Here is a 12,182-nt window from a genome sequence, read left to right as displayed (position 1 = left end):
AGCGACGCTGTGCAATTCTTATTTATGTCTATGTATATGCATATATTTGTGTACTTTTGCATTTTTACTCATCAGAGACTCTTTCATATGACTGTTCCTGTGACTGTTCCCCTGTCGTGCATGTCTCACTTTGGTCTGATGAACAGTCGAGTTGTTCGAATCATCACTATTCTGTCACATTAAATAAGTGGATATTGTAGCTCTGCAGTGTGTGGGCCATTTTTTTTTGTTTCTTGTTTACTGTAAAACCTCAAAGCTGTGCGTGTATAAGATAATTTGCAAAGAGGCTTATACACAATGCAGTTAAAAACACCAGGATAATATTATGGTCGTCTTATAATTCAGGTTTTATTGTCGTCCACTGAAGATAACAGTGGCTGTAGAGCCACAAAACAGTAGGGAGGAGGTGCTTCTCTCATTTACTATAGGTGGAGCATCCTGGCACCAGACGAGCTGCCAAGGACACTTCAGTCCTACACAGTGGGTGGAAGGTGTTGCACATAATGGATGGTTACAACCCCACATACTCGAGGGAAACCATTGTCCATTGTGCAGAGCATATCTCTCCATGTTGTCAGTCCAGTCCACCTTGTTTTTGAGGAAAGAATAGAGAACCTGCATCTCCACTTTGAGGCTGCTGTAGCTAAGAAAGATTGTTGTTGGCAGTTTGATAACCAGCTTCTCCTGTCCACATGTGTCCATGGGCAAAACACACAGCCTGACATTCTTGAAATGGTTATGCCAGTGCCTGCTTTAGCTGGCTATCGTCCAACTTTTTTGACCTGTCCACAAACAACTCCTTGGTTTTAACATTGAAATGGATGCACCCCAAAGATCCTTCATTTATTATCTTAAATGATGAAGAAAAGCAGCAAATCCTTAAATTTAAGATGATGGAACCAGCAAATTTTTCATATTTTTGCTTGCAAAATGACTTTTTTCAAGAGATCGACTTATCGGTTAATTTTATAATTGTTGCTCTATAAACATCATCCTAATGTAGTGTCCTGTATCACTGTCCATCAGTGATACAGTAGACACAACAGTGACTATTTGACTTCTCTTAAGATGTAATTTTAAGAACAGAAAAGAGACAGGACTCAACACTGTCGTCAGGATAATGACTTGACGACATGGTAGGAAATAAGCAGCAGATACAGTACATAGCTGTGCTCACCATGCAGGGGTCTGAGGTAGAGAAAGGACGAGCTTCTCCGGACTCTTGATAAGCATGGACTCGGAACTGACCACCATGAAACACCATGATACACAGTGTAACGATAAGAGACATCAGCTTTGCAGCAGATAATTCATTAACGTATTCAAATTACAAGCTCACGAGTCTTGGCTTGGAGCAGACAAAATCTCCTCTATGAAAAGCAGCATTGATAAACAGCAGATGGCCATGAGTTCATAGAGTGTGATCGTAGTCCAGCAGCAAATCCAGAGAAGTTTAACAAGAGCTCAGCTGTTTAGGCCTCATCTATGATCTTTAAACAGCTGAGCAAGCTGTCACATAACTCAATGTTTCTTTTTTTGCTGAGCTGAATTAAGTTGAGAAAATCTGAATGTGATGACCCAAAAAATTTGCTGTTTTTGCCTTGGAGCCAATAAAACAAGGAGTATGTGAGGATTAGGGATTTGAAACCAATATACAAATATAACTTTCTCCCAGTGACCGCAGTTTACAGAGTTAAAATAGGAGAAAGCTCACAAAAACAATGCCAACAACATTAATGGAGGCCTCAATACCTCGACACTAACCAAGTGCTGACATAAGTAGTCAAAATTTGCTGCTGTTGTAACCAGTAGCATAAAAAATCTCAATAAGTTGCCAAAAAGGAAACAAAAAAAAAACTTGGGCATGGACAGATAGCAGCACCATGAGAGCTTAACTTGGCAGCCACACCAGCAGGCACCAGCAGCTCTGTGGGAGGCAATGAAAACCCCTCAATAAATTAATACCTACAATGAACTGTATTCGAATGTATTCTCGGCTGTTCTTTTACTCAGGCACCACAGCAAAGCAGCTCAAAGCATCCTGAGAAAAACAGTGAGCAGCATCAGCACTCTCATAGCTTACTGACATTCGCCAAGAAGACAAACACGAAGCTGAACTGAGCCAAGACATCGGATGATGATATGTGAGCACCAAGCAAGCTCCAAATGCTCAATTTAGTGAACTAAAGCAATGAGCTTGGGAACTCAGTGTTGACAGTGTTGATACATAGGAATAAAATCATTTTGCAATGATCCCAAGCCTCCAACAGCATGGGCAGAAAAACAAGCCTTTAAGTGTGTTTATGGGTAACTGTTGGTGTTAGATTGGTCGTTGCTCAGAGTTGCAGGATGCTGTCAGCAGCAGTGAATGTGGAGCACACACATGATTATTTCCTTGATAAATCTGTCCTGAAGTAGCACGATCTAACTGTTGGCATGCCAGCTTGCAGAATAAAAGCCCTTCTTTATTAGCAGCCTGGTGTAGAAGAAGAGAGACAACTTCAAAGAGTATCCAAATGCTCAACCCATGGAAAAAATGCATGTATGGAGAAACTGGGCCTTCAAGTGAGCTGTCAGGACTTCCATAAGGTTGCAATGTTACAAGTCACCACCCTCGTGAATGGCCCAGGCATAGCCATGGGTGTAGAAAAACACCAGCAGATCTGATGCAGAAGCATGGTGGGTGGTGCCTGCTCAGGCCTGTGTGAGTTGATCAATCAGAGCAGACTCACTGTACTGGACTTTCTACTGCATGCTGTAGCTATCTTTGTATGAAGCGACTAGCTGCTGTCAGCGAGTAGTTCTGCTAGCCATGAAGCTAAGTGGCCTTATTAGCAGGCTCGAGTCTGCCCACGTTGCCACCTTGGATAATGGGGGAAGTCACCAAGGGCAACCCGGCTCAGTCAAGGGGCCTCTCAGTGAACACAGCTGGATAGCAGACTGGGACTGAGCACGCTCTCTGAGGCCGATTGATGTCAGTTTGAAGACAGGGGATACACTACTGGGGTGATTTACAGTGTCTCTGATCAGGACTACAAACTAAAACTGTGCGAGTGTGTGTTTTATAACAAGGTAATGGGGCTTAAGCTCATCTTAGTTCGGTAAAAGAGAAAAAACTTGAATTCAATGGTTGTATTTTGCTCCTTTAAAGCATTTTTTGAGCATTCAAGCATGTAAACATACTTTTCGTAGACAGCCAAAATAGAAGTATGAACCTGAATGAGCAAAATATAAGGCCTTTCACATGAGGATGTAGGACGGTGTATTCACCGGTATTAACAACATGAATGTTTCCTCATGATGTGGACCCATGCTCAACATGTGACACACGTGGTTTGTGCAGGGGCATAACTATTAAGCGCTGATAGTTTTCTGATAACTATGTTCCACTGAACTCTTTGAGATGCGACATCTTGTTTTTAACGGGTCCCTGTCACACACACACCCACAAGAACAAACAATTAAAAGGCAAGAGCAAAAATAAAGAATATATAGCCCAAACATCACACAACAGCAGGGCAGCAAAAGCTGAACAATCAACTTAATCCAAGCAATAAAAAGGGCTTTAAAGTAGTTGTTGCGTAAGTTTTGTAACATAAACATAAGCTGCATAATACAAGAGTTAACTGAAAAAGTCAAAAAGTAAAGTCAGTGTCCAATGCTGGCTCATCATCACCACAAAATCAGGCACCTGTCTTTGTACCTGCCAGGCATCTCCCTATTCACATTCACACAAACCTCCCACCACATGCAACATATAGCCTCGCAGCATCAGAGTTGGACAGTATGTTTCTCCACAGGACAGAGCCAGAGTGGATGGGTTCAAGGCCACAGGCATTAATAGAATGAAAAATAACTATCTGACTGGCACAGGGGCTGGCAGACAGTCAAGACAATTGTGTTGAATTGTATGGAAATAACACAAACAGCGCTTGATATCTCAGCATTTGTTGGCAGACACTTGTGGGAGTTTTGATGAAATTCAAATGTCTCCTGTAATTATGGATCCAGTGTGTTGTGTCTCTCAGTGAGCTCTGCTTTGACATCTTTGAGCTCTCTGTAGCAGTCTCTCAGGGAAGCTTGTATTCACATACAGGCTCTAAATAGCTGTACTGTGAAATCAATGTGTGAAGATGCATCAGTTCATCACCACTTGAATATCTGCGGGTGTTTTGATATTACTTTTAAAAAGCAGAGATCTATATAATAAAGCTGCTGTGAGCATTATTTTCCCATCAAATTAAGTGTTAAAAAGTTCTGTATACCAACAGTAATCACTGTTATAGAGTGTTTGGTCAGTAACCCATGTCTCCCATTTTCTGGTATCTCTGCTAACTTTATCCAATCAGGACATCAGAACTCCATAAAAAGGCAATCATGTCTGCTCAGGTAACAGGTAGAGAGAGGGATCCTCCTGTTCTGGTACCTACATTGGCAATGGAGGAACAGGTCAAGCTACCAATTCCAGCACTCCGGGTGATGAAAACGCTTGAAGAAAAGACAGAAGGAAAGAGAGCTGCCTTGGAAAAAAAGAAAGGAGTCGAGCAGGTGTGGTGACGTATAAAGGAGGGAGGGCATTGCTAACTGCAAAATAGAAACACAGCAGCTTTAAATATGATAATTTATGTAATTTCTTAGAATATGGCCAAAGTGTGTCCACACAGGAAGGTTTTATTGACAAATGCATGTGAAGAAAGGATCACTCTACATCTATCAACATCCTACTCACCTACACTGTCTTATAAAAGTGTGCAAGTTTCCGCAATGTGACTGCATTAAAATAGAAATGTTTCAAGTTTGATATTCCACTACAGGCGTAACAGCCATGTCTAGTCAAACTGTCCTTAATGAAGACACCAACTTCAACTTTCAGAATATGCAGCTGCGTTTCTTCTGATGCAATACTTTCAAATAGCACAATAACATAACTGTGTTTGTCTGCTGAGCTTATATAATTGGCCAAGCAAGACAGTGGTTACGATGCGTTGTTGTTTGTCTTTTCAAACAGTATGTTTCACTTTTATTGTTATGAGAGAAACGGACTAACTGATGTGTTTGGCGAACGCTGGTTCGGATAACGAGTTTGGGTGGAACTGCTGGAGTGTGAACTCCACCAAATCTAATTAGGACCACGTAAGAGGAGATACGGAGGAAGTCTTATTACAGCTCCATGCACACTGCTTCAACGTGGAGAAATCAAAAACCTGACAGGCCTGCTGTGAGGATTACAGTTGCTAAACTCTGATTCCTGGGAGGGGAATTTGCAAACAGTCAATAGAAAGCATACCTAAAGTACAATTAGTAACTATCCATTGAAAGTTTGTTCTTTAATTACTCTCTTCCCTCTTGAATGCTTGATTCTTAGGGGCCAAGAGATCTGCAATGACAGGTTTTCAGTGAGGTGATGCATGAATTATTCATCTCGATTACATTTGCTCTTGATCGCATTTTCCCAATGTCGGAAATCTTACAGACTATCTAATTAACAGCAACAGCTTACCTTATAGCACAACTCCTACACAGTCTGTCGGACTGTGTGTTCGAGGGTGGCCGTTTCCGCTCGTTATTTTCACAGTGGCACTTTCTCTCTCTCTCCCTTCTCTATCTCTCTCCCTATCTCTCTTGCTCACTCAGCCATGTGATGAGAGGATGAGTTGTGGCGCGCTGTAAATTTCATCTCTGTCAAGCCAGTCACTTTCTGGCCTTCGGCTCGAGGGGAAACATCTGCCGGTGGGAGCGAGGCCACGCTTTGGCGAGAGAGTAGTTCACAGTGGGTGATAAGAGGGCAAGTGTTTGAAGGAGAGGAGGGTAGCCATTAAGAATGTGAATATTCTCACACTGTACCCTAACAGAGACTAAATGAAGCATCAAAGATAGAGACACAATCCCAATTCACTCCCTGTGCCCCTACCACTTAGCTCTACCTTTCCGTTTTGCACATTTACACTCACTGGTGGGGTGTCACAATTCTTGTTCGGATAGAGGGGTAGGGCAAAGTGTTAAGGGCTTTTCTAACACCGCGTCACAGTAACTCGCTGCCTCCAGTCATTTCAATGAGGCAATGGCAGCAGAGGAAAAGCGATTTCGACCGCAGCGGTTGGACTCAGAAGAGATTTTTGCGGTGAACGTGCACAGATTTTTCTCTGCCACTCAGAGTTCATCATGCTGAACTTATGGCGGTAGCGTTTGGGATTGGCCAATCAAACAGAAAGGGGCTGACACGGATCAGAAGCAAACACGGAGGAGCTGATAATGTTGGTATCTGATTATCCGGAGCTGTACAACAAGGCAATAGCCTCGTATAAGCACCACTAGAAGAAAAACTGGGCACAGAACAACAATTTCACCAAGCTATAGAGCCAGATTTTTTCCCTGTTATGTTATTGTACTGTACATGTTCATATACAGAGATTTCCAAGCTAGTTTACGGTTAGAGTTTTGCTTTTTTTAGGTATTTCAATGTTGCATTCCACCCCTTTGATGTAGTGCAGCGGCAGTGAAGTTGCTGCTGTTAACACTCATCTAATATCAGTGCAGACAGGCAGGATAGGAGCACAGGTTGCTAATGTTAGCCAAAAAGCATCGCTATGAAGCACTGTTCCTTTTTATTTGATTGATAGCTTGAAGTTGGCAACAAACTGCCTGCGTCCATACTTTTCTATCTCCATCATATAAATGGAAAATTGCAATGTGAAAATAGCTACCAGGATTGCCACAGACGGCATATTGGAAATGTCCAATCGTGTCGATTTACAGAAACGCCATCGATGGCAACAGATGATGTATGAGGGTCTTGAAGGGTTGTCCCATTTCATAGGGGCAGATTTAAACCTCTACCACTTGTAACTCTGTGCTGATGGTCAAGGGGACGCTTGAAAATGCGAGGTAGGGGTAAAAAATGGAAATCGGATTGAGCGCAAATGAAGGTGTGAAGGTTGAACGGTGAAGTGCACCAGCTCAAGGAGAAAGCAGGCATTTTGAGTCCATGTCAAGCAACCACTTATCATCCAGGAGTTTTCTTGCTTAACACAACAATAACTATTGAAAGGTTATAGTATCTGTCCACCCACACCTCAGACAGATGTACATTAAATAGCTGCCAGTTTGATAATGTTAACGCTGAGGCCTTGTCCACCCCCAGGATAAATCCGCGAGGGCATTGGCAATAGCGAGCTCCAATTTCAGTGTTGAGGGTTATTACAGGGCATAACTACAGGGGCCATATAGACCTTGTTAGTGGGTACTTAACCATCTGTACACAAATCTCCACTCGAACACAGTGGAATATTTTTCACACAGCCGTGTCTCATTTTCATACTGACCTCTACAAACTGAAGTGTCCTTTCAAACCCATTCAAGCGTACTGAAGCATTCATAAAACACTTCCCCTCTTTAAACCACGACCCCATGAGAGAGATGCTGTCACAAAATATTCAGCGCTACGGATAAAACCTGACTATGGAATATCAAAAGCTCCCATCTGTCCCCTTTCCCTCTCTGCCCCCCTTCTTCTTGTTACTTAACAGCGCCCTGTTTTTATGTCAAGGAAAGGGCATGTCTTGCATGTCTGTCTGAAGACACCAGAAAATGAACAGGTCACCCAGGAGTCCCACTGGCTGATGGATGATAAACCTTGTCATTGAAATGTGAGCAGAATGCAACAATTCCACTGTGTCGTGATGGCATTGGGCTGTAACCCAACCAGGGCTGAAGGAAAATGTATTCCAAACGCATACTGGAGATGTGTAAAAAATAAAGATGCATGCATCATACTAATGTTCCCAGTGAGAGGATGCTGTGTAAAATGAGGGGCACTGTGGAAACTATTCGCAATATGCAGATTAATCTGTTTACATTTAGCATGGCCTTCCTGTTACATGTGCTGTTAGCGGTAAACATGAGTGGACTCGGGGTTTATTTGCATTCTATTATATGTGTCCCTGGAAACAATCAATTCAGGGATGAAGTGAGTCGAGAACAATGTAGATGGATGATGAGGTCAACTCTGGAAACTAAAATGAGGAACTGTATTTTTTTATCTTTTGGGACAGAAATACAGTCAGACAATGGCTCAGATTGGCTTAAAAAGGACATGAATATGACTTAATTTCCACTTTAATGACAGACGGATAATATTCACATCAGTATTCTCCAGCCCAGTCGCCAGGATATTATGTTAGCAGTTGAAGTTTCTGCAAACCACAGATACGTCCAAGGTTGACATGTGTACCAAACCTGGCATATCTTGGTCACATAAAATGCTTTTTAGCCACCTGATGCAGCAAGAGGTGGAGGGGATGGTGGTGGTGGTTTTGCAGAAATGCACTCAGCTAACATTTATTCTGGCGATTGGGTTGATATTCTGTAATAACAACAGTCACCTTCCACAATTTGTTTCCCTCTTGTACTGAACAGGATGCCAAGGAAATACAAGCACTGGCTCATGTCTTACCTGATTTTTCAAATCCAGCCTGGGGCATGGGCGTCCCCCGTTGAAAGCTTTCTCCCTGAGCCACTTGGACCTGATCTTCAACCCACTCCCACAGGATGCACTGCAGGCCGACCACGCCGACCAGTCGCTGAGCTTACAGTCCAGGGGGCAAGGGATGTGGCAAACCTCCACCATGTAGCCTGAAATTGAACATTAGCAGACGGGAGGGGGAGGCCTGATTCAGCGTCTGCAGTGAGGATCACATTAATAATGTCAGACAGACGTGCCACTGGCCTGCGCTCTGCCAGACCTTGGACTTGCTCGCTGTGACACCAGGAGATAATTATCTGACTAATGAGTGTCTCATTCCTACACTGTGCCAACACGGCAAACTAAAACTGGGTTTTCACACTGTATTATGCTTTTTGTTTGTTTGCTGTCTCCGGATAACTTTATTAGCATTATTCCAACCAACTGTCTCTCACACTGAAATGTGCAGAAAAATGGGACAAAGACATTTCCAATAGCCACCAGCTGCAAGACTGCATTACAAATAGGGTTTCATTAACATGACAGTTTAATTTCTGATTATTCCGACTGCTTATGTACAGCATAGCATAAATATACTGGCATCTACTGATAAAGTTGTTTTTATTTAACTAAAAAGCCTGTAAGTCATCTTACCCAAGAGCAGATAAAAGTATAAAGTCAGTCTCTCTCAGGAGAAAATAAAGTGGCAGTAATTTAATTAAAAATAACTGATATTTTCCTAAAAATGCCTTTTGGAAGAATCGTTCACTTTTGATAGAAGTCCTTGAAATCAATACAGTGTTAGTCTGGTTCTAGCCGCCCACATCTGAGAATTGCTCAGTGATTTCCAATAGGTCTGGTGTTGTGCCCACTACGTTTGAGCCAGGCAAAGAAACAGTGGACCATGGCCAGTCGGACTACGTTGGCATGTGTGCGTCTCTAGATACATTCTCTCACTACTTTTAGTGTGTCACACAAAAGAAGTACGCACAGCATCGAAAAAGACAGAAGCAGGCAGGCAAGGCTGCAGACTGGTGACTGTCTCGTAGTGCCCCCTGGTATCACAGTTTATTTAGGGCCATTATGAATCGCCCAGAGAATCTAACATAGAGAGGGCATAAAAGAGTACTGGCAGCTTCTGAGAAGTGCTGGTGCGCAAGAAGAAGTCATGGGACACCAAAGAGCAAAATGTAGAAGTGCTTCTACACTGGCCCACTTCAAGCACTGCCAATCAATGCTTGCCAGAGGGGATTGAAAATGTGGACGTCATCTCACTACATACTGTAGCTAGCAGGCTACCAAGCCACATCCATGAAGAGCAGTGACAGAAAACAGCAACACGCATGGATACGGTCAGCACAGCTGCAAAAACTGTTGTACGTTAATTTTGTCTTTTAAATCAACATATTTCTTTGATCAACTAGCTACTGCAGGTTCCTCGTCAACTAAAGATGATGTAGGACGGATATGTCACTTGTACATTGTTGTCAATGCGTTCTGCCTCTTCTGGTCTCCACATGGACTGTTTGCCTGCATGCCACCAAAGCTAAATCTAATTTGATTGGTCAATACTACTCCGACTACAAATAGAAACAGGAACACTTCCATTACCAAAAGCTTGTCCCTTTTTATGCATTCATTTACAGACATTTGTTTATAAAGATCAGAAACCAACTAACATCAACAAGGGACAACATTAATTAGTTGAATATATTTCTCTGAGTCCTACCTGAGTCTGTACAGAGTGTGGGGTCGACCAGGTGTCCCTGCTGGTCGATGCAGGCCACCGCTCTGTAGCGCAGACCTTGGCCACACTCCTTTACCTCCCGGTGGCTCATCCAGCCCTTCAGGGACCCCGGAGCTGAAGGATCAGGAAGGATGCAAGTCGACCAGTTCCCATAGGGCTGGGACAAAAACTCATCACAGGGACACGTCTCTGTCTCCTCCAGTGGGTGCGACTTCTCATTCAGGCAATGGTCCTTCTTTTTACTGCGACCTGAGTAGAAGATGGACAATTAAGCAAAAGTTAGTGTGCACTGGGTGGGTGATGAACACTGCAGGACTATTTCCATCACTGGAATAGAGTATGAGCTGCTGAATACATGATTAGATGTGTTGTTTGCTTTAAACATCAGTTGATGGAGAGCCATTCAATCAGTTCATGGCAAATAAGGAACTCTGATGAACATAGAAATGAAACTATAAAGTACAATGACTTCTTTTGGTCAATTATTTATGATCATTTATAATGCATTTGTAATCTTACAATGTCAGCAGGTCAGTAAACTGGATCACCAGTAATAACTATTATAAACTGAGCATAGATTGTTGGATGTAAGTGAGGCAAAGAATGTTTTATCTGTATGAGGTTTTAGGTCCTGGAGACCATCCTGCATGCCAGATCACGGCTAAACATGGATGGACCATCTCCAGAGTGGGGCCACAGCGCGCCCAATCTGCCTCAAAACAGGGCTGTGCTGACATCTCGGCTCTGTAGGCAACCCTTGATGACCCTCCCCCCTCAAACAAGTGTGTATTGCAATACTGAACTCATATCTATGCAGGAAACCAGAGGGAAAAACAGTTTGAAAGTCTCTGTGTGATAAGCTCCCAGTAACTGTGTGGCTTCTAACCGAATCTCTGTGGTTTGAAGTTTAGTTTCTCTCCTGCATACATGTTTGTACTTTTAGACATCTGCTTTATTTTACTGTTTTGTTGTTTTGGCTTTAAGCTATGATTGTCTGCCTTGTACTGATGTATTTCAACTCTAATCACCCCCACCTTCCTTGTGTATTTGGTCTGTGTGCTCCCTGTTCTCTGTGCCAGGTCGTCTTGTCCCTAGTGTCAAGTGTTCCAGCATTCTTTCCTTGTATAGCGCTCCCGGTTTTGATCTTTGATCGTGCTCTTTCGACTCAGCCTTTTTGCCTGAACTGACTGCCTGCCTGTGTTTTGACCCCTTATCTGTATTAAAGGACTTCTAGATTTTTACTGTGCGGATTTGAGTCGTGCTTGTGAGTCCTCCACCTTGTCTACAGATCTTTACAAGTAATCCACCATATCCTGATTTTGCTGCTTCATAATAAAACGTTTTTTAGTAACTGCATAATGCAGGATTTATATTGTTAAAAAGTTATAAGAACTTGTTTATCACATAATAGACAGAGTTTTGTCAGCTGCTAATCTTTGAGAATACTGCAGGAAGGAAGAGTATTTGCACCCACTCCATTGACAATTACTCTGCCAAAGTCCATGCCAAAGAGAGTTACTCTCTCCCACAGAAAACACTGCTCCTGCACTCCCTGAAACGCCTGGTTTGGAGTCGAGCCTTTATTTCCGTAATTTATGTGCGTCACTATGTAACAGGCGCTATATAAATATACATTTCTATATTTTTATTATAAAATATATAAACTCGAGTCAGTCAGTAGACATACAGTTGCCACTGCTGTAGCTGCATTATTTTAGATCACACTACCTTGCTCGCCATGACCCGCCCTACTCTGCCTCTGATTGGCTACATCCTGCCCGTTAAGTAATGCGCATGTGCAACTCTCATCGATGATTGAAAAGAGGCGAGATGTCTCACTCTGTAGCTAACACGGAGCGTTCATACACAGTGTGAAAAGGGATGCTGCAGCAATGAACCAGCAGCTGTGTTCTCCTCATGTGGCGCCATACCAGCAGTGCCTACATGTGCCTACCTCCCCATGCATTTTTTGGG

At 42.9% G+C, this 12,182-nt stretch overlaps 1 protein-coding gene across 1 annotated transcript in view; it reads right to left on the bottom strand.

Annotated features, from left to right (window-relative positions):
- thsd7ba (thrombospondin, type I, domain containing 7Ba) overlaps positions 1–12,182 on the bottom strand; it is a 163,452-nt gene that overhangs the window by 32,861 nt on the left and 118,409 nt on the right. The window contains exons 14-15 of the mRNA XM_073473020.1: positions 10,191–10,457; positions 8,453–8,631 (exon numbers count right to left, since the gene is read on the bottom strand). Coding sequence (XP_073329121.1) covers positions 8,453–8,631; positions 10,191–10,457 — 446 coding nt within the window. The remainder of the gene's footprint in view (positions 1–8,452; positions 8,632–10,190; positions 10,458–12,182) is intronic.

The sequence above is a fragment of the Pagrus major genome, chromosome 9 (assembly GCF_040436345.1).
Source record: "Pagrus major chromosome 9, Pma_NU_1.0".
Lineage (NCBI taxonomy): Eukaryota > Metazoa > Chordata > Actinopteri > Spariformes > Sparidae > Pagrus > Pagrus major.
The sequence above is the reverse complement of the archived record's forward strand: the minus strand, read 5'-3'. Positions and strand labels throughout refer to the sequence as shown.